Genomic DNA, 22,245 nt, shown 5'->3' with positions numbered 1-22,245 from the left:
CTGACTTCCTTTAAATCTCGACTAAAAACCCACCTGTTTAGAGTTTCTTTTGAAACATAATCAATTATGAATTTAATGATGGCACTTGACTTAATGTAATGTTTTGATTGTTGATTCTATGTTGCATGACTTTGTATTTTTGTGTTGGTATGATGAAAAGCACTTTGAAATGCCTTGCTGCTGAAATGTGCTATACAAATAAAATTTGATTTGATTTGAAACTTTAAAGTAGCATCTATTGCAGTAAAGAAAAATGATACCTGCTTTTTTCAACTTTTTTCCCCCGTTTTTACAAACAAAAATCTGAAAAGCGTGGCATGCATTTGCTTTCAGCCATTTAATGCCGCAACGCATAACTTTCATAAAAAATATTTTTCCATATTTGTTAAGCTGTTCCTATATTGTGACAGTGCAGTATGAGACAGATAATCTGTGAAAGAAATCTAGCTCGCTGAATACAAATGCATGCCACACTTTTTAGATTTGTATCTATAAAAGAAGTGCCAATAATCATGAATCATTTTCTTTCTCATTCACAATTCAACACCACTGTTGGACAACAGAAAATCTTAAATAATTTTTCACCTTTAGGAATGTGGGGTTGTAATGTATCAAAACGTGAAAAAGTTAAAGATAACTTGTCCTCTTGTCACTTGTCCCTGCCCTGCAGAAAGGGAAAAAGAAACCCCAAAATGGCGGTATTATCCTTTAACCCGGGCTCCTGCTGGTTTCATGCTCCAGCAGGCAAAAGCTCGGTAACTGGTGTCATATGGAGCGGATGATGGGATGAATGTCCGCTGCTGTGGTCACAACTACCTGCCTATTTGTGGAGACTCCATCAATTCTGCCAACTGCTTAATAAAGTCGCAGAGAGGACAAAGATCCCACACTCTGAACCCAGAACACATCTGTGACTAAGTGGGTGTGTTATTACTCATAAAGTGGATTGTTATTAAAATACTCCTACTTTTAAAACTCCATCCCACTTTCTGACAGGGACTGTGTAGCAAACAGACTCCGACTCTCTGTTTTTGTCCAGACAAAGTCAAGCAGAACTGGGAAAAAAAGAGAGAGCCCCTACTATTTAAAGGGTTTAACAACGCTGTCCAGATGCTGAACTTTGTGGTATTCCATTTATTCCCAGTACTCGATGTCCCGGCCAATGATATCCGAGGAATATCCGGTGAGCTGGGGGAAATCCTGGGACTCTGTGCAGAAAGTGCTGCCAGGTTTGGGCTGGCTGCCATGAACCCTGATGTCAGATAGCAAAAATGAAACACTGCCTCTCAGAGCTGAAAGCAACAGCAGAACGGTGAATCAATATTCACTAATCTTTACCGTTTCACTGCTGCTTTATTGGAGATTATATTGGCTGGCTTGTGTTAGATCTATAATGATATATTGCGAGACGGTGCCAGAAGCGACAATTAGGTTTATTGTTAAGAGATTAAAAACATAACAGGGATGAACTGTACTTCCTAAATCTAGAAGCTATTTATATCAACAATAAAGGCTGGGCTTTATTTGGGCCAAGTAAATCAACAACAAAAGAGGTTGATTATCTTTTCTTGAGAGTTGGGCCACTGCAATATCTTTATACCATCAGAGAGAGAGAGAGAACCAAAGCATGAAGTTGTGAAGAAGACACAGCAAACATGTTTAGGTTAAAGTCAACTTTATGTTTGCAGTTAAGCCTCAGAAGTTCTTCTTGCCATTGTTGTTAAATTCTTCCTAACCGCTTCTATGTGTGGAAAACAATAAAAGTCTTACACTTGAGTGTTTTCATTTGTTTTAAGTAGAGCTCAGCTTTCCAAATATATAAAAAGCTCTTGTTGTTTGCTGCAATTATAAAATACAAAAATGTGTAAAGGATATAAAAAGACAAAGGAGTCACAGAACAAATGGTTGCATGACTCGCATGTGAAGTTTTAATTCCAAACACACAAAGCTTTATATACAGGCACATCTCTCTGACGTCATTGATTTTGCAGGAGCTGCACCCATCCCGTTTCTGTTATTCACATTTAGGTCATTACGCTACACAGATGGCATGCCTCTTTTGTATGCAGTCTTTGAAGCAGACGAGGCAAATAAAGGTTTCTCAAGACAACAAAGTCTGGACCTGTTGAGGTGATCTGGGTACCAGGTTCTCTGGGTCCTTGTAGGCGTTAGCCGGGCTGGTCAGAGCCGTGTGAACCTCTCCATAGGCTCTGCACACCAGCTCTGTGGACTGACGGAAAATCTGCTCCCTGCAAAAACAGACAAAACACTTGAGAGGCTGCGCTTAATGAACAATTCATAGCTCAGTGGAAAGATTCTAAATTTGATATAATGTAATTAATCGTGAAGAGGAAATTACACGTGGTTTTCTAAATTTATGTCACAATTAAAAACCTGAAAAGTGGGACTTGCATTCATAAGAAGGTGCTGAGGTTAGAATCTGTAAACAGTAGGGATGGACCGATATTTAAATTTGGGCCAATATTGATATCCGATATTACTATTGCGGTTATCCTACAGGTTTCACCAACTCAAATTTAATACATTTTAAAGATTGCTCCTTTTAATGTTATTCCTTATAGCTGCATCTGTGGCTCTCTATTCTCTCTTTGGTTCTATTCTCTACTTCTTTTCTTTTTTTCATCCTTCTCTGCTGTATTTTCCCCCATTGTAACTTTGTTACATTAAAATACCTCAGTAGCTATGACTGATGCTTTACCACCAAGTTTAAAATCCACCAACTCCGACTTCAGAGTTTGTCGCACCAAATGCTGCTCTTAGATCAGTGCGAGCAGTAGCAGCCGCAGTGATCATTTTCAGGGGAGCAAAACTGTGACATTTCCAGGATCTGTTTGTAGCTCTTGGTAGCAGCCGTGTGCTACTCACTGCATATGTATCTCTACAGTCTTAACCCCCGCAGTGCCAAGCTTTTGTGCGCAGAATGTATGTAGCAGTGCTTGGGTTGGCAACAGCAGTGAGCCAGTGGTGAACACGAACATCGTTCAGTCAATAAGCGATAAATTTGCACTTGCCCATAGTAGACGCAAAAAATCAAGCTAGCAGCTAAATACTGGTAGTTTCAACAACCTCGAGTCATAGAACGTATTGAAAAAGTCTTCTGCCAGACGAAGGTTTAGTTGCGCGCAAAGACCTGCAAGAAAAAAATAACTGAGTGGAAAGTACAAGATTAAATAGTCCTACCACCACAAAATCGGCAGGACTACTGCCACAGATTAGTGACTCCTTATGTGTAAGTCATTAGTAGTCGCAGGTCATGGGTCATTTAAGACCTGAGATTAATGCATTTAAGGCCAACTTACATTTTCTAAATTAGTTTAAGACCTAAATGCCTTAATTTTAAATACATATATTTAAAACTTTTTAAGGACATACAGACACCCTCGGTCACCAATGTTAGACTTATTTTCCTGCCCTTTTGACACCCTAAAAAAAAGACCAAACCACTGACAATGGCTCCTTAATTCAGGTATACACCCCACAGTCCGGCTGCATCACTACAATGGCCACAAACCCAAATAAATACCAAAACCACACAAACGGCAACAAGATGGAAACATTATTGGTCATGACCAATAAGGATATGTAAATTTTTCAATGTCAGCCAGTGGCAATATACCGCACATCCCCAGTTAAGAAGGCATCTATTAGTCATGCACTCTGTAAATCTGTAATTCGTTTTGGTAAGAAAAAAAGGCTTTGTTGAAAGCAAAAGGAAGTTCCTGTTAAAGTTTCCCACTAATCATGTGGTAGGAAGTTGCTCTGGTCAGGGGGAACTAAAATTTAACTATTTCATCTACATGGATAACATTAGGTATGGTGGAAAACCAACACATCAGTCCAAACACAGGATCCCCAGCTGGATTCATGCTATTGGCAGAGTTGTGCTGTGGGAAGGAATGCTTTTCTTTAGCGAGAGCAGGGAAAGTAAACAGAAAATGAATGTAACTAAATAAAGGAATTTGTTAGAGGCAAAAGACAATGTCCAGACCCAAATCTAATTTAAAATCTGCGACTGGACAACTGGTGTTTATAGACACTCTCCATCTAATCTGACTGAACTTTAGCAATAGCTTTACATAGAAGAATGGGAAAAGACATCTGGTCTTTAGATGTGTAAGGTTGTTAGAGACAAAACCAAAAAGAATTGCAGGTGTAATTACGCTGAAAGATGAAAGCACTAAATTGGGCCTGGGGCATGATTTAGATGACGATTTTTAATTTAAGTTTAGTTTAATATTGTGTGTATACAAATTATGAGAATCATCTGATAAATAAATTTCCAATGGACTGTCAGTCAGAATTTTATTCCGTGTGCGTATCCCGGCAGGACTGATACAAATCTTGACAGTGTTTGGTACACACTGCCATCTATAGATAAAGATCACATTCACAGCTGACTGGCTCAAACAAAAGCATCTAAATATTTATTATTACTATCGGTTATATTACCCACCTGGATTGACTGATAACGTCATTTAGGTTTGAAATATATATATGCTGATTTAGAGAATTTTTAATCTTTTTTTAATTTTCAACACAGCAGAAAGACATTTTTGGACAATTGGTTTAATAGAACATAATGTGTGAAGATGGGAATTAGGCTAAACTATGATGTCATTTCCACATGTTTTGTAAAATTAATAATAAAAATGTATAGAATAAAAATTTTATTTGATTACTTCCATATTATCACCATTTGCTTTTCTTTCTTTTTGCATTTATTCTATTTTAGGTAAGTACTCTAATTAAGATTTCAGGAAAAGTAAAACAAAAAATAAATAAATAAGTTTTGCATAAATGCATAGGAGCCTAGTGAGAGGACTGGAGGACACGGTTGTATCCCTCTCAGGCTCTTGAGGATCCATATTTTTAATTGGCCCGCAGAGAGCCTGGTACCACAGTGGAGTTTATAACACCTTCTACCACACCAAGTGTAACATCATAAAATGTCAAATGAAAGGAAGCCCCCCAAAAAAAGATTACTTCCCCATTTATAGCGTTTTTCAGGGTGTTTTTGTGTATTTATGTGAGCAGAGAAGCATGAGAGCTTGGCAGGGATGACGAATGATTTCAGGCTACGAGTATGTGTGAGAAATGGAGCAGAAGCTAATTAATGGCGTCCTGCACATCAGTTCTGCTGTGTCCATTAATAGAGAACATTAACCTGAGGTACAGAGTGCTTCTCAAGCCTGCTGCGCTTTCCTCGTAAGCACAACTCGCAAAAAGAACCCTGAAACGCAGCAGCTGGATTGAGCTAAAAGCATGGGCGTTTTCTGATCAGTGAGACAAATAGAAGCAGTCCAGCTGAATATTTGCTCAGTGTGTTGGTGGATTTAGCAATTTAGCGTCCGAACTCCCTGTGCATTTAGTCGAGTGTTTTGCTCAGAAGGCTGAAATGATTCTGTTACATCTGAAAAACAAATGTTGACCATCATTAGGTAAAAGCTCCTGTTCTATTTTTAAACTCTCCTTTTTATTTCACGTAATGCGGTAAAAATTTGAGCTCATCTTGTGTGTTCTTTCAGACTCACTTGATGGCTGCGCTCAGAAGGAAGTTGAGCTGCGGCATCACAAGAGTGTCCGGTGATGATAGGTACCGATCAAACTGGACCTGTACGGAAATGAAAGAAACCTTATAGGTATAGAGTGCCTTACAAGTGTATTTACACCCAACGAAATCACAAATGGCAATGTATTTTAATTAGGTTGTTCCCCTTTGATTTTATTTTTTTATTTTTGCTTTTTTAACTAAGTTCTAAAGCATTCATACAACACATGGAAGGCAATCTGTGGACAACTACACACCAGACTGGTGGAGCCTACATACTAATTTGGTGATTTCTGAAGACAGTTGCTCTGCATTTTTTGTTAGTAGTATCAGAGTGAAGGGGGTTAAACAAAAATTTAAGGCACACTATTGAAGAGTTAAAAAAAACATGAAGGATTTTTCTTCTACTTCATAATTTTTTACTACTTTATAGAATAGAATAGAAGTACTTTATTCATCCCAGCAGGGAAATTACTTCGCAGTTACAGCATAGAGACAAGACACAATAACAACTACCACTGAGTGGTAGTTGTAGATAAAATAAAAATAAAAAAAATAAAATATAAAATGCTATAAATTGTAAAATATAAAATTTAAACTAAATATAAACTTTATAGTTCCTCTCTAGCCTGACCATTGCCTTCCAAAGCAATTCCACTCAATTAACATCTCCCTTCTGTGGTTCGTCTGGGATTTCTCCCATTGAGCTTGATTTCTCAGGCTAAATTTCAACGATGACGTCAATTTTTTTGTGATGTTTTGGAATTGTAGCTTACCTATATAGGATTGAAGTTTAGCGATGGCATCAGAGAAAGTGAACTGAGCTATTCAGTCCATGCTTCCAAATATATTTGCATTACCAGCCATCTTGTTCGGCTCTGAACTTCTCTCTTTGCAGTGACGATGATTATTTACAGTGCACACAATTCCCATAAGCTTCATATATTTGAACTGCCACATTTCATATGTCATGGCAAAACGTTAGCAATCCAGTAGAATTTAAAATTTCAATAAAGTCTACATCTCCAAGAAACAATCGTCATATCTAAATAGTAGAGTGTCCAGACCCTATGTATGAAGGGGCAGGTTGTTACCAGGTTAGTTCATCACATAACATCTGAATTAAATATGTTCAGGCGAGAGACTGTAACAAGACAAAATGATGACAAGTTTTCTAAGAGTTCAGTTTTGCAATGTATGAAGATAAATTTGCTTTACTTGTACATATAGGCCAACCCACCATTGCCGTTTTCACCGAAGAGACGTCCATACTGGGGAGGAGAGACAGAGGACCCTGGGAAAATAGAAGCAAATATTAGATTTCATTTTAACAGTAACAGTACTCAATCACTAGAACTTCAATAACTAACTACATTTACTTATGTTTGCAAAGATGTATTTTTCATAAGAATAACTGAAACTACATGTAAATAAAAGTAAGACTAAATATTATGTGTCTGAACCTGTGAGTTTGGATGTGAGAACAAGGGAAGCCTTCACCTGAATACAAATGCAAAGAAGACAAAGCAAATACATACTGCCTGTATGTACACAGCAACGGGTACTTTTAAGGCAATTAGCTTTCACTGTAAGTCTAAAACGGCTACATTAGGCAAGCTTAAATGCCTAAATTGCCCACATTAAATCCAGCAAATAAAAAAAAGTGCAAGGTTCAAAATCACGGGAAAATTACGGACATTTAAACAATCATAAAGCCTCCGCTGAAGGCTGCAGGATTTTTTAATGGAACACACCACAGCTTTATTTCCGATTTTTAATTTATGTATGACAGAAAAGAAAATGTTACATGAAGGGTAACAATAAGGAATAAACATAATGCTTTAATAATATTAACAACTGTTAGGATGGATTCTTGCTTGTGACTAATACCTGAGATTTAGTCCAGCAGACCAAGGAGCAAGACATTTAAAGTACACAATAATAAGGAAGAAGTGAGAAGGCCACCCATGTAGGGCTGAGGTCTGCAGGAAAACGATGGTTTGTAACCGTTCTGTGTCGAGCAGTAGCATCAGTGGGGCGTGGTGTGTCCTTACATGACCCAAGGGCAGGACTCGCAAGCTAAACCACAACTATGAGTTTCACTCAGCCCAATGGAAAGTGCTAAACCGAGAAGAGGAAGGCTCCAGGACAGGGCTCTTATCTGCACAAGACACTTCTGGAGAGGCCAGTATATTTTAATAGAACATGACACAATCTGTCTTTCCTCTCTCCTTTTCTCATCTGTAAATCTGATAAAAACCCCATTATGCTCCAACAAAGACGCAGGTCAGGTGGTAACCATAGCAATAGGAAAGCCTATAAACACTTCTGAAGCCCAAAGAGAGAGCACAAACCATACTTCAGGGGACATATGCCATTTAAAAAAAACACCCACAAAAACAGGAGAACCATTATGGATGTAAAATGTGAGTGTTTCAGACCTGTTCAGCAGTGTGCTGCTGCACGCAGCTGTAAATATAACTTAGTCCGGCTCTGGTCAACACGTAGGACGCCTGCTCGTTGATCAGCGTATCAAGGTGAGCCTCAATCTGAAAAATGCGACACAGAAGGAGAGAGAGGCTTGAAAACTGATTCCATGCATTGTGAATCAATGGCACTTGTGGTTAATGAAGAACTACCGTGCTATTGATACTGAAACTTGTATGGAGGCTCTTGTGGTGCTCAATTACAAAAGACATGCTAAAAATAAAAGGATGGATGGCGCGTTTAAGCACGAGCAACAATACATGACGCATTCACTTTCATGAGACGGCAAATTAAATCTTTTTAGTAAAAGTTTTCAGCTGTGGATTTTAATCAGAGGGATAGGAATAGTTCTTTTTTTTTACAATAAGCCTACAGTCAATGTGACTTTAAGCTGAGCCATTATGCTGGATAACTGTGTTTCATGGTTATCTACTGTTGCTTCAGACTGGCATGATTTACCACAACAATTATTGTTATCTTGACATATTTGACAAATAAAATGGATCAACACATTGTCATATAAAGTGTTTTGCAAAAGTATTTATACCCACTGGATCTGTCCACATTTTGTCATGTAAAACCACAATCTTTTATAAATTTCTACGAGGTTTAACAAGCAGGAAGACACAAACTGGTACATAATTATAAAACAGAAAATTTTTAATTCACACAATTTAGTCCTGACACTACCATATATCACAGTAGGGATGCTTCTATCATGCAATATTTGCGTGTGTACAACAAAAGCCTCAAAGCTTCTGTAATTTTTTAATTACCTAAACCTACTTTAAACTTCTCCACAACTTCATGAGCTGACCTGTCGGCTGTGTTGATGATACTATTTGTTCCCAAAGCCAAGGTCATCACAGGACAGATGAGTAATTTAATACTGAGATTAAATTACTCGCAGTTAAAACTCAATTTAATCTTCCTTCTGCTTCTCAATTATATGATACTTTGGGTGGTTTTGTCACATAAAATCTTAAAATAAATTGAAGCTTGTAGTTATTGCATGAAAAAATGTAGATAGCACCAAAGGGTAAGAAGACTGTTCTGGACTGAGTTAATGTTAACCATCATGCTAACATTAACTGCTAGCATGTGGCTAACTGTTAGCCACCATGTCTTATATCTCGCAGTAAGACATGGTGTCTTACCGTGTAAGATACGGTAAGACACCATGATACATGATAGTGATAGCATTTAAGCTAACATTAGCTTTATACCTAATTTTGAATATACATACAGTACATACAATATCGGCAAATACTGCACTGATGATATCAGTTATTATGGAAGTCTATTTTCTTCTCTTGATATGATGATACATTTGGGATATATAGTGCAGCCCTATTCACTAAGAGATGATTGGTTACAATCAGGATATACCTGGAACTCGAGCATCTCAAGCCTCTTGTCAGTGAACTCAAACAGAGCTAGTGTAGTCTTCATGACATACAGGGAGTTGACCATGTAAGTGGCCATGTCAGCTGTTCCAAGGTTACTGGCTGAGACGGTACATAACTGTAGGAGAGGATCCAGAATGCAAGAAAGCACCTAAAGCAGATAAAGTAAGACAAGACATGAAGAACAGCGTATAATAGATTGGATTTTAATGAAAAGAGAGCTTCAAATATTAACAGTCAGTGCTTTGACAAAGTCAAATCTATTTCATGCCAAAAAATCTTTTAGGGTAATCACAGCATAAAAGATATCCTGCATTTTTGGTCCCATATTGATAAACAAAAACAAGTGATGTTTTAAAATATTTGAATTCAACGCTTAAATTAGAGATTTGCAGTTGCATTTTTACCTGAGCAAAGTCAGCCTGCCGAGCATCCAGAGGAACTACAGACGAGTCATGGGATGTTAGCACCTCCCTGAGGAGGGTGAGGGTCTGATTGAGGGATGCTGTGGGTCCAAGGTCCGGAGGCGGCAGCTCCACCTGCGTATACACACAGAGTGTAAAATATAACACCAATACAGGAGAAATATGATAGAAGGCAATCAAATTAGTTTTTTAAAAATATAAAAACACATGAAAACTTATTTACACTAAAAATCTTCTATTCTCTGGGTTTGAATCTACAAAGCGTTTGTGATGAAGAGAGTTCTGATTTCATTGGGCTCAGTACACAGGTTGCAGAACTGACCAAGGGCACCTTTGTCCACCTAATAGAGCAAATTATGAAAAGGTTGTGTTCCTGGGATTAGCTGAAATTGACACCAAAACCTAAGGGCATCCAATTTGATTAACACTGAGCCACAGGGATAATTCTTGTAACTGCTATTGATCAGAGCAGAGCCACCGTGGAAAATGAAGGAGCTCATGCTCGTGCTATGGTACATTTGGAAGCCAATTTAACTAAACAGTTCGAAGGAGAGCGTTTCTTGGCAGCTAGCGCCATTTTGCTGTTGTGGCCAGGAGGCTGAAACTGTTTACCAGCTTAAGTGGTGCAGAAATAGCCTTGTTGACTTTGAGAGTTTACACCTAAAGGAGAAATACGCATGTTCACAAGGAACAAAGCTAAACTCTGCTGCACTGTGATTTCAGCATTTTCACAAAAGAACATTGCAAATCATCTCTATTTATGAAAATAAAGCCTCTGTTTTCTCCGCAGGATAATATGTTCCTATCAATCTTCTTCTAATACCAGTCTGAACAAATAGAAAATGAAATTGCCATGTTCTTCCAGCACCTTGTCCATTAGTCTGCTCGCATGAAGGCTCAGGCTGTTGAAGAACATCTTTTTGCTCAGGAGGTGCATTTCCTCAATAGTGATGAGCATGGAGGCCACACTGGTCCCAATGATGGAGCTGAGCAAAGATTCGATCAGGAAAGTTAGAAGTTTCTGATTGTTTTAATGACAACACAACAGGCAGACTGGGCACTGTTCAGGCAGTGCCCAGTCCTTCACTTTGTGCACATTTTGCCAGTCTACAACGATATCTTATCAGAAATATATGAACTACAGTAGTGAAATATTGTAAAGTGGAAACAAAATAAAGGTTTTTACACACAAAAACATTCCCAATTTTCCCCAATGTTTATCGCACAGAGAATGAATGACAAGGATCTGTGTATTTTAAGTCAGATTTTGAATTTCGAATTTGACTGGACCATTTAAACACATGCAAATGCTTTGATCTAAATCATGCTAATTCTGTGTATTTCACGTTAGTGTTCAAGTGTTTTATAGTCTCTAAAATGTTTTTCTCTGTATTTAGCACCATTGACTTCCCATCAGCGCTTACTAACATCATTGTCCCTTCTGTCAATGAGCCTTCCCACAGGATGAAGCTGCCACCACCATGCCTAAAGATGGGGATGGTTTGTTTGGCAAAGTAAAATGTTGGTCTTATCTGACCAGATCTTCTTCTTTCACATGTTTATAACAAATGTTTGCAGTTGTCTGCCTGTGGCAACTACAAATATGCCTTGGTATGGTTCTGTGCCTTTCTACAATTAATTTTTTTAACCATAAAGTTTAGAATTGTGCACTAGATAGCTCATAGTGAGATGTTCAAAGCTTTAGATATCATTTAAAAATATAGCCGTTCTTTAAACCTCTCCACAGCTTTATTCCTGACCTCTCTGTTGTGTATTCATTTGGCTTTATGATGGGTTTTTCCACTAACAGCACCACAATTTTCAAATTTTTGAAAGACTTTGAAAACCTTGCATCATTTTCCTTCCACTTCACGATTAGACGCTACTTTCTGTTGGCCAATCACAATACATTGCAACAACAGACAGACCTAAAACTGTTCAAGCTGCCACACACCATAAAAAAACCTACAAAAAACCTGAGAAAATTACAAAATGGATCATAAAAAAATATGTTGTTTTATTTTTTTAAACAGAAATCTGACTGTTCATTTGCTTCCTGGAGCAAAAATTCAAATACCTGATTGTGTGGTGGTAGAACTTCAGCAGGTTAGAGAGCTTGTAGAGGAGGACAGCACCCGGCTCTGCCACAATGACTTGTTCTATCCGTACCTGAGGAGAAGATCGATAACAGAACAGCTGGGCTGATGAGCAAAACCTGACAAAAAACACAGCGTTCAGGCGGCTCAGACTAAAATGGCGTTTAAAACATAACTGGTTGCTCACTTTCAGTGGTCTGCAAACCCCCTCTGTGATGTGCCCCACCACTTCCTGCATGTTCTCCTCCACATCTAATACAAAGGGAAGGAATTAAAAACTTAATAAAGGCTTCAACAGCTTTAATGCATGTGTTTATAACAATGGTAAGAGAGGCATTCACTAGTAAAATTATTTATTTCGTGGAGGTTATTCTTCAGTAACTGAGATAAACTATTTCAATATAATTTAGTAAAACACCTACAAAATGCTGGTTACATTCATGTGCTTTACATTCATCACATGATCCTGAAATCAGATCATAAAATATTAGACCCCTCAAAGTTGAAATACCTTGTAGAGTGACTTGTTTTAGTAGAGCTTCTAGATGCTCTTTCTCTGAGGCAGTTGCTTGGTGCAGCCAGGCCAGCATGTCCCCAACATATCTAAAGAAAAAAAAGAAAGAATAAATCAGTACTAATACACAGGCAGTAGTGAAATACCTCTAGGAAAGGACAGCCAAGTTTTCATTTTTGTTGTCACACACAAGAGTTGTTGGCTTTTTAAGTAATGGTTGTTCTTGAGCTCACTTATGCGATGAATTCCCGTTTAAAAAAAACCCCAACAACAAATATTTAACCTTCCTATGATTAAATATAGGACTCAAGTTGCACTTTTTCACAGCGTGCACAAAAATGCTTAAATAGACTAAAAATGGGCATAAAATAAATAACACAACTCAATTTTTAAATATTTTTTTAATCGGCACTAAAATTAAATACAGTTCTCACCAGAGAATGCGCTCTACTTTTTTTGTGAGAATTTGACTGAAAATTCTGTCATAATCTTTTTTTTTTAACCTCTTAATTTTTAAAATAATAACAGAGAGATGCACCCTTTAATCTAAGCTGAATAATTACTATTTTTTGAAATGCAAATTTGGTTACAGAGACTTCACAATCTGTTTTGATTATTGTTGTTTTGGTTGTTTTGTTTATTTGAATACTTAAAATGTTTTCCAGTTCCAGTGTTAAATGTTCTTTAGAAATTAAAGATCTGTTTTTATCTTTGAGAGGGTGTACACTTGTACTAATATGCTATTATTATTATTATGTTAGTTGAAACTGGTCTGAAAATTACAGTATTGTTTATTACAACATTTTCAGCGAAAATGTATTATCCAGCTAAATTTGTTATCATGACAGGCCTTATGAAATGATGATGCCCTTTATAAATATTTCTGTCCAAAGCAGCAACACTCCTGCTAGAAATACAGACCATATGGGCATAATTTACTTAAACAGTGTAGTTCTATATACAGTGAAAAGTATCTCAGCAAATGGAACAGAGGAGATGAAAGGCTCATGATAAAGGCTCAGGGAAGCATAATAGAAAGAGTGATACCTATAAACTCTAATGTGTCAATAAACACAAGCAATGCAGTGATGAAAAAAATATTGTTAAAATTCTGCCACTTCCTGTTTCTATTTTTGAATACATGTGTTGCAAGCATTTTTACGATAAGAATAGCTCATTTACAACTCAAGGCAGAAGCAATATTTGTGTTTCTCACCTTTCTGTTTCAGACCCAGAAATGTACATAATGTATTGTTATTTTACATCAAACAAGTCAAAAACACAGTTTTAAGATTCACACATTCTCTACTGCTGTTTTAAACTTGGCAAGACGGCGTGAATTTGTGGGTGTCAGTACATAGGAAGTGAACAAGAACTTGATGTTCTGAGAAATGCTGATGTCCCCAATGAAGTGGAAAGGATTTTTGTGTTCCACACAGAGCTGATATTCTGAGAAAATCTCCTGTTTGGCTCCAGGGTAAAAGACGGAGAAGATATGGTGCAAAGGGAAACAGGCACAATCCAAGATTTTGCAAGATGACCTATAACCAGATTGGCACTTAATCTGATTTATTTATACATCAATTATCACAATAACTTTTCCTGTAACTGTAAAATAAGGGGTTTTAGGACAATTACTTTGTCTCATTAAGAGCATATTTGTCAAAAATAGAAACATAGTAAATATGTATTATTTCATCAAAGCACTTTCAAATATTGTTTTAATGTCAATTTTAGAGAAATGACAAGTAGAGGCTTAAAAGGCTGAATAATTAATCTATCAAATTTATTTGTATGGCACATTTTGAAACAAGGCAGTTTTAAGTGCTTTACGTCAAAAAACTCAAAAATATAAAGTCATACACTCACAATTAAGAAACTGTTACTTTCAGTTGTAATAAAAAATGCTGTGTAAACCAAACATAACTTGAAAGAAATTTAACTTCTCAATTCTGTTTCAATTCTATTCTGTTTACAACCGTCCTTAGGAACGTTTGACTGAGAAGTAGTTTATATGATAAGCTCAGTAAACTTGCATTTCCACCAGGTGTTTGATATTTGCTTCTGCTGCTGGTCTGGAGGAGCTGAGTGAGGCGGAAGCTCGGCTGGACACTGCAGCTCCAAGGAGGAGTTTGCGGAAGTAGGTGGGACTTTGTGGGAGAAAGTGTTAAGGGACCCCTGAATGAATTCAAGGACTCCTCAAATGTGCATGAAAGAATCATGTATGCAACACTCCAAGTATGTTTTTGATGAGGTAATAACATTATAACCTAATATACAGCTAAAAAAAAGTTGTTTTTCAATGATACTGTCCCTTTAAGCTAGCTGTTATACTATATGACTCATATCCCATCCATCATATAATAACATCAAGCAACCGCCTAATGTTTTCCTAATTTGTTCTGCAGCCTCAAAGCTAGCCTAAATATACACCCAGCCATGAATCATCAGTTTCAGCGAGTTAAAGCCCTGAAACACTTGGTACGATCCCAGGAGAACCCAAGATGAGATGCTCCAGCTCAGTCTGAGATTATTTAAGGACACAGAACACATTGATTATACATAAATGAGTGAGGAGCCGTCGCACATTCAAAATGCTTAAAAAATGTGTTCTAGTTTAAATAAGTACATTTGTGCTATTTGAAAAGTGGTATCTATCATCCTTAACAGGATTAAGTTCAATATACTTTCACTTTTAAGGTGCAAAGATATCTCTATGATCCAAAGTGAGAGTGAGGATCAGAAAAATATCTACATTAGTAAATTAAGGCTGAATGTATATGATTGAATTTGAAAGTTTACAATAGGACCGAAAAACCAATACAATTATTTGTGCACAACCCACAGCCACATATTTTTGTTCTGCAAATCTGAACTGTTCACTTTTTAATTCACACAATAAAGGAAACAACTGGGATTTTCTATTTGTAAGGTAGTGATGGTCGCTTTAAACATCCAAGTATAGGATGACAAACAGAAAAGAAAGGGAGGAAAACAGATGGTAGAAAGCAACATTAACTGAAGAGATTTTGAACTTGTTTACTGTTTACCTGTTTTTTCCACAGATTTTATTTTTATGTGGTTTAAGCATAAAAAAGCTTAGTCTAGATATGACTGCTTAAACACCAATTAGTAAAATTAAAATCTATTGAACCGAAAAGCCTCTCTTTGCACAAAAAGTCATCATTATTTCTGTATTTTTGTCCCAAAGTGTTTTTTAGGAGTGATATCTCAATAAGACAGAAGATGTACCTCAAAGGGTCATGTGAATGCATCTCTATGGGTCGTGGTGTGCCCCCTGGACCACCGCGGGTCAGGGCGTCGATAAAGCCTCGCACCACAGCACATCTGCGCGCGGTCCCAAACTCATCCAGGGTGTACCTGAACAAACAAGAGGAGGCAATATTCAACAGCCGGACCTCATGAGAAAAGACAGCAGCCATGGTGTTGTGAAGACTGTAAGCTGTGGTCAGTTCCTAAGATCAACAGTTGGGGCCTGCTTTTCCATAAAGAATGAGTTTGGAGCAGTGTTGATGGCTCGGCGGTAAGGACCTTTGCAACAGACTAAACAGAAGATAGCTGGCTACAGGATCCAGCCTCAACATCCTCAGCCTTAGGGCGACCTTGGACACTTTGTGGCCACAGAGACAGGTGCACATCCGAAAACACAGACACAAGGGCTTAGCCTTGAAAACATCAGAAAATATGTTGAAGTTTCAAACTTTTCTTTGCTGTTACCCACCTCTTTCACGACAAAAATAAACGCTTGTTAAATAGGTCTACATCTGTGGTGCTCTGCAAAGGTATTCACTTTTTGCACATTTTGTCAAGGTGAGATTTCATTGCATTATATTAAAATTGTATGTGATATATCAACACAAAGTAGAACATAATTCTGACATGAAAGGAAAAAAAATAAAATAAAATATATGCACTTATATTGAGCTCCCCTGAGTCAAACTTCGTAGAAACACCATTAGCTGCCTTTACAGCTGCAAGTCTTTTGTGTTGTGTCAACTACAGAGACTTTGCATATTATTCTTTCTAAAGCAGCTGTAGTCAAATAGCTCGGAGAGTATATTTTCTCTTTATGCTAGGATTTTGTGTTTGGATTTTGACTGGACCATTCAAAACACATGAAAATGCTCACATAAGATCAACCGCAGCAATAATCTCAAGACTTTTGCTTCGAAAATGCGCACTACTTTGCACTGGTCTATCAAATAAAATCACAATAAAATTGCACTGCAGTTTATGGCTGCAAGGTGAAAAAGTTCAACGGTCATGAATCCTTTTGCGTGAAAGTTTTAAACATTTTGTATTTGTAGACGTCTTTCTTTTAATTTTAGAGGATCTGCTCTCTGCTGATGGTGACATTTTGTGTTGCTTCAGGCTGCTTACTTTGGTGTTTTATAACTGAACCTTGTTGTTCTATCCAGGAACAAAGCAGCAACAATACCCCGAGGTTTCACAATTTACTTAGGACTGGCCAAAGAATAGACTTATGGTGAAATAAACATAGATCCAAGAAATCACAGATTCCAAGTGTAACATACAGGTCAGTAAACAGATTAGAGTGTCTATTTTTACAAAGATGTCTCTGTTTGTGAGGTTTGTGAGTGTGTCTTTACTTACTTGTAAAGAACAGGTCGATCTTGTAAAGCCTCCATGGCTTGAGTCAACACTGGGCTAATATCACACGTTTCCTGAGTCAGTCCCCGGCATTCATCTGGGGGAAAAAAAAAGTAGAATCACAGAATGCATTTTTTTCTGAACTCTCATTTTATTTTTCTTATTGTAGGCATCTTGAGCTACATAAGACTTAGAGTTTCTGAATACTTTTGATCACAAAAGTGAACAAAAGTATGTGCTACCTTCCTGAGCACATGCAAATCAAAGCTTTCAAGTCATCTTGCTAACAGGTTTTCTCGTGGGCTTTTGCTAAGAAGTCAGTTTTATTATCCAATATAAAACAAACTGAACAATTATCCAGACGTAAAAAAGCGGTAGAGACTCCAGTATTATGCTGGAAATAAAACTGTTATCAAAATGTTTCTGTACTTTGCAAATACATATAACAACTACCCTTTCCAAAGCAAATAAAATACTATCCTATGCACATAAAACATTATCTACAGTCCTGAGCAGTCAGGAGTGTAAAATTTAGCCCTAGAAAACACTGACATATTGATTCGAATATTCAGAACGGCTAATGTTAAATCCTTTCTACTGGTGAAGTACAACTAGTCCCAGGGGCACGGGTGCTTTGCTTAAATTATTCTCTGTATTTTGCTTCTGCACAACAATAAATAACAGTTTTTCGGTGATTTAAACAGTCTAGTTCCAGTGGGAATGCAAGATATTAGGAAGACAAGAAATGATGTTATAATAGTTGCACTCTATGTCCTGCCCTGGTGAAATATTTTATTGACAACACTGATTATTAACATTTTCCACACTCCTTTCTATTTTTTCCCCCATCATCACAGGAAGCCTCTACTCTCTCTGGGCTTCAGCATCTTGGTCACTAAGCTCTATATCTGTTCTGGGCATAAAAGGGAATGGAGTGCCATCCAACTGGTCAAATTGTCAAGAAGAAGCTGAATGTAAGACACTAGAATTATTATAGAATATAGAATTATAACCAAAAAAAAGTGCACAAGCAGTTCTTTGAGATTGTGATATTGCAAATATGAACATTTTAATTATTAATTACGATACAATATATCTGGTGCAGATTTAATTTCCAAAAAATGACAAGTTGTGGAAAATTTTATTTGCTGCATTTTCTCCACCTAAACAATTCAGAAGACACAAGTCATTTGGAAGTCGTGGGAGCATCATACTGTGGGAGCGATTTCCTTCAGCAGGCACAAAGCTTTCATCTTTTTTTGTTCTACTTCGTGTTTATCAATCATGTAAAATTCATATACAGAAAACAGAAGTTTGAATCTGGAACATAAATTGCAAAAAAGATAAAGGAGTATAAAATGTTTAGCAAGGCACAATGTGCAAATAAAGCACAGGTTTTCATTTGTTATATTTAATACAGACTTTAGAAATATAAAAAAAAATAATAAATCAATGGCCAAGGAATGAAATTGACTTTTGATTAAGTTATGAACATACTGTTGGTCCACAGTGAGTTGTCACCATGCAGCTGATGGTAATCGTGTGCAGTACTCACTCTGAGCCCAGCGGTAAAGCTGCTCGTACGCCGTCTCCTGCAACACTGCCATCTGCTCCATGATCTCTAACCTAGAACGTGCACACATGCCAAGGACAGACATTACATACATATGACTTGTAGCAGAGTGTTAAACTGACAGTGATATGAATACTAATCTTTGGCAACTTAGGATCAAGGCCAGGACACTCAGAGTGCTGACAGAACTGCACGCCTCACTGAATCACCTTCTTGGCACAGTTCTGCTTTATGCTGTTGTTGAAGTGTGAGATTTGTTCCTGCATATTATAAGCTGTTTATTCATTGAAAATTCTTCCTTAAAGTTTTCTTTACATGCTTTATAGTTGGGATTATACAAGTGAATCCCAAACTCTTCAGCTTCTGACATATTTACAAAACAATGGGAGCCCAATTATTGTTGGACAAACAACAAATTCTATTTTCAAGTATCACATTTCAAAGACAGTTAACCTCAACCCTTAAAGTTAGGCCTGTCTATACTTTGACTGTGAAACATTGCGAGACATTGTGCAGTCAGATGTGAACCTTACCCTGCGGTTTGCTGGTTGGTTCGTAGGAGGATTTTCACATCCTCGTGGATGTGCTTAACCCGGCTGAGAACCTTGAAGAAATCCTGAGAAATTAAGCAACAAACACATCACATTCATTAGCAAGATAATCAAGAACTTAATGAACATACATTTAGTAGGCAGGGCTTTGAAGTAATGATGTAATGACATATTTAAGCCTATCGCAATAAGCAACTAATTGCATGATAAATTGAAATGAGCTCGGTATTTTCCATTCTGATTATTAACATTTTGAAGGGCAATTTTGTTTACGGTTTTGGTTGCAAGTGTTTATTTTTATTTTATTAACTGTTTTTGTTTGTTGTACTTTACATATAAATTGTCTTCCAGTCCCATTTATTTACTTTATTTACAGTTTTATGTATTCTGTAGTTACATTTTATTGTATTAGACATTAGTCCTTAGAGAATAGTTGTTTTTATTGGATGGGTGGAGTGGAAGTTTTGTGTCTTTTCAATAATCGATCTATACTCACACTGTCGGCTGCTCAATTGTAAATGAATCAAATTGTGAACCTACCCAAGATTCAATGCCTTATCAGTTTGTCGTCATAACGACAAGATATCAAACTGTTATTCCAGCAGATATTTTTCCCTAATAAAAATCCACTGGGATAACAGCAGATTATCACAGCATGTCATAAAAATACACACCACACTCTTCAAATTTTCATGTGTGAAGCATTTGGAACATTTGAACATTTTCTACTTTGAGTTGGCCCTGCTACATAAAATAAAATATGCTACATTTTGGGATTGTAATGTGATAAAGTATGAAAAAGTTCAGGGGATGTGAACACTTTTGCAAGGTACAGGACATCATTTTTGCTCACATGGTCTGATTCATTGGGCTTTGTGATAAAGATTACCTCTGTAACAGGTGCATCTCGAGCCCTTCGCAATGTGGCCATTTCCTCGTTGGACAGCTGGAACTTGGCGAGAAAAGCTTGAGCCACCTGAGCTCTCACCTCAAGTCGTTGGCTGCGGAGACAAAAAGAAAGAGAAAATCATTTACTTAATTTGTTATTGTTTTATTTAAATGTTTCAACATATAACACATTCTTTTCATTTGGATTTTAGTAAATGTATTTAAGATTTTGGTTTACGTTTCTTCTTACATGGCAAATTCTTATGAAGAATTTACCACTTACATGTAAGAGTTTACACTTTAGTCTATCATTGAGTTTCATCTGTGTATTCTCTCATCCTTCAATTCTTTGAGTCAAAAAAAAAAAAAAAAACTGAAGAAGCTGGAGGAACACCCCAGGCTTTTATTGCACATAAAAAAGGAATGCTGTCAACAACATGTAATGCTTAAGGATCTCCAGCAGATGGCAGTCAGACTCTACAGATCCCATATATGCTCCTATGCTGCCTACATTCTTTCATCAGGGTGGGACACTGAGTGAAAAATATCATCCACAGGAGTGGGAAGATCAGCAGGACAAAAGCCAAGAGCTAAAGAAAAGAGTTGGACCCCTGCCAGCAAATAACAGCGATCACTATCATGTCAGGAAGTGCCTCATCACAATAGAGACCATGGCAACGGTCCCAGTCAAACGGGGAACTCGTCACAGGGCGGCAGAACAACAGCAGGTCCTCCCTCTGTTCCCATCTTCCTGGCCAAACCATCCCGTTTATTTTCCATCCATTCACAGAGAGAGCCAACCATGAGCAGTAAATCACCGGAGTATTTTGGTAGAGCTGAATAACCTGGTGATTATCTAACCTTTGATTCTCGCATACCTACAACCCGAGCTCAGGCTGCTGAAAGCAGGGGACTGTAAAACGGTTCCAGAACTCTGATTCAGTTTTCCCTCTGTGGCTCGCACCAAGCCTGACACAGAGGGACCCCAAGGCTCCTCCACCCTTTGTGATTTTACGTGTTGCTATTTTAGCTGCCAAACACACAAAGACAATAGATACACCGTTAAACTTGGCATGTTCTCGCAGTTGTCTTTAAAAAAAAAAAATAACACAATCAAAAGTGTAAGAGGAATATTAATGTTTCCCCACCCGCCCCTCAAAATTCACAGAGATAAAATACTCCTGCAAATAATTAAAATGGCCTTTGGATGTATGTGCTTTCACTGTGGGATTTCTTAAATGTCTGCAATTACAAGAAGCTCGTATTTAAATAATGAAAAATATTCTGAATTAAAATGAATGAAGCCGGAAAGAAAACCCACTAATCTACAAGATCTTAGAAACAAAGAACAAAACGGATTAAAAAGCATGGATCACAACAGACAACTGAATGCACAAAAAAAAAACTTGTTATGCTAATGAGGTCATTAATTATATTAACGATTGCATATATTAGAAGTATGTGAACATGCTTGCTTCACATTCTGCACAAGGAGTCATAAAGTAAGACCTCTAACTGTTGCGACTCTGGATCCAGTAATTCTATGTTCTTAGGTGTGGCAGGCATTTGTATTCAATATAGTGCAATCAACTACCTTTAGAAATCAATTAGTTAATAAATACTTCAATACAATGTAGATTTCAACCTTTTGTTTTGCATGGAAAAACCTGTGTGGTAAAAACAAAAAAACGCTGAAAAACACCCAACAATAAAACATGGAGGAGTCAGAATCATGCAGTGTGGTTGTTTTTCTTCAATATGGGTAAAAAAAAAAACAGGTCACTGAATTTTAAAGGATGCATAAACCTTAATAGAAGGAAATACTAGAAGAAAACCTGCTGGAATAATACAGAAACATTAAACATACAGCCCGAGATACGTACAATCTAATGTAAATTAAAGAATAACAGCAGAACGGAACAAATAAAGTCCAGGCCTAAACTTCGCGAACAATCTAGGGCAAGACTTATAAAGTGACATTTCTCACAAATTCTGACAGACTTTGGTCTATTTTGCTAAAGAAAAATGGGCAAAAATTTCAATCCCTACACATACTAAGTTGGGAGAGATGTGTACCAAAAGACATGGAGCTACAAAAAGTGAT

At 37.3% G+C, this 22,245-nt stretch overlaps 1 protein-coding gene across 1 annotated transcript in view; it reads right to left on the bottom strand.

Annotated features, from left to right (window-relative positions):
- Nucleotides 1-1,658: 1,658 nt before the first annotated feature.
- The window catches only part of cog6 (component of oligomeric golgi complex 6), a 29,040-nt gene continuing 8,453 nt past the window's right edge, over nucleotides 1,659-22,245 (bottom strand). Inside the window, exons 5-19 of the mRNA XM_027999215.1 lie at nucleotides 20,143-20,254; nucleotides 19,236-19,318; nucleotides 18,685-18,755; nucleotides 17,133-17,226; nucleotides 15,750-15,878; nucleotides 12,495-12,586; nucleotides 12,171-12,235; nucleotides 11,965-12,056; nucleotides 10,756-10,873; nucleotides 9,870-10,001; nucleotides 9,446-9,613; nucleotides 8,011-8,118; nucleotides 6,810-6,863; nucleotides 5,553-5,632; nucleotides 1,659-2,249 (exon numbers count right to left, since the gene is read on the bottom strand). Of these exons, the coding sequence (XP_027855016.1) occupies nucleotides 2,102-2,249; nucleotides 5,553-5,632; nucleotides 6,810-6,863; nucleotides 8,011-8,118; nucleotides 9,446-9,613; nucleotides 9,870-10,001; nucleotides 10,756-10,873; nucleotides 11,965-12,056; nucleotides 12,171-12,235; nucleotides 12,495-12,586; nucleotides 15,750-15,878; nucleotides 17,133-17,226; nucleotides 18,685-18,755; nucleotides 19,236-19,318; nucleotides 20,143-20,254 (1,546 nt within the window). The 3' untranslated portion in view covers nucleotides 1,659-2,101. The remainder of the gene's footprint in view (nucleotides 2,250-5,552; nucleotides 5,633-6,809; nucleotides 6,864-8,010; nucleotides 8,119-9,445; nucleotides 9,614-9,869; nucleotides 10,002-10,755; nucleotides 10,874-11,964; nucleotides 12,057-12,170; nucleotides 12,236-12,494; nucleotides 12,587-15,749; nucleotides 15,879-17,132; nucleotides 17,227-18,684; nucleotides 18,756-19,235; nucleotides 19,319-20,142; nucleotides 20,255-22,245) is intronic.

Source organism: Xiphophorus couchianus, chromosome 18 (assembly GCF_001444195.1).
Source record: "Xiphophorus couchianus chromosome 18, X_couchianus-1.0, whole genome shotgun sequence".
In the NCBI taxonomy this organism is placed as follows: Eukaryota; Metazoa; Chordata; class Actinopteri; order Cyprinodontiformes; family Poeciliidae; genus Xiphophorus; species Xiphophorus couchianus.
The sequence above is the reverse complement of the archived record's forward strand: the minus strand, read 5'-3'. Positions and strand labels throughout refer to the sequence as shown.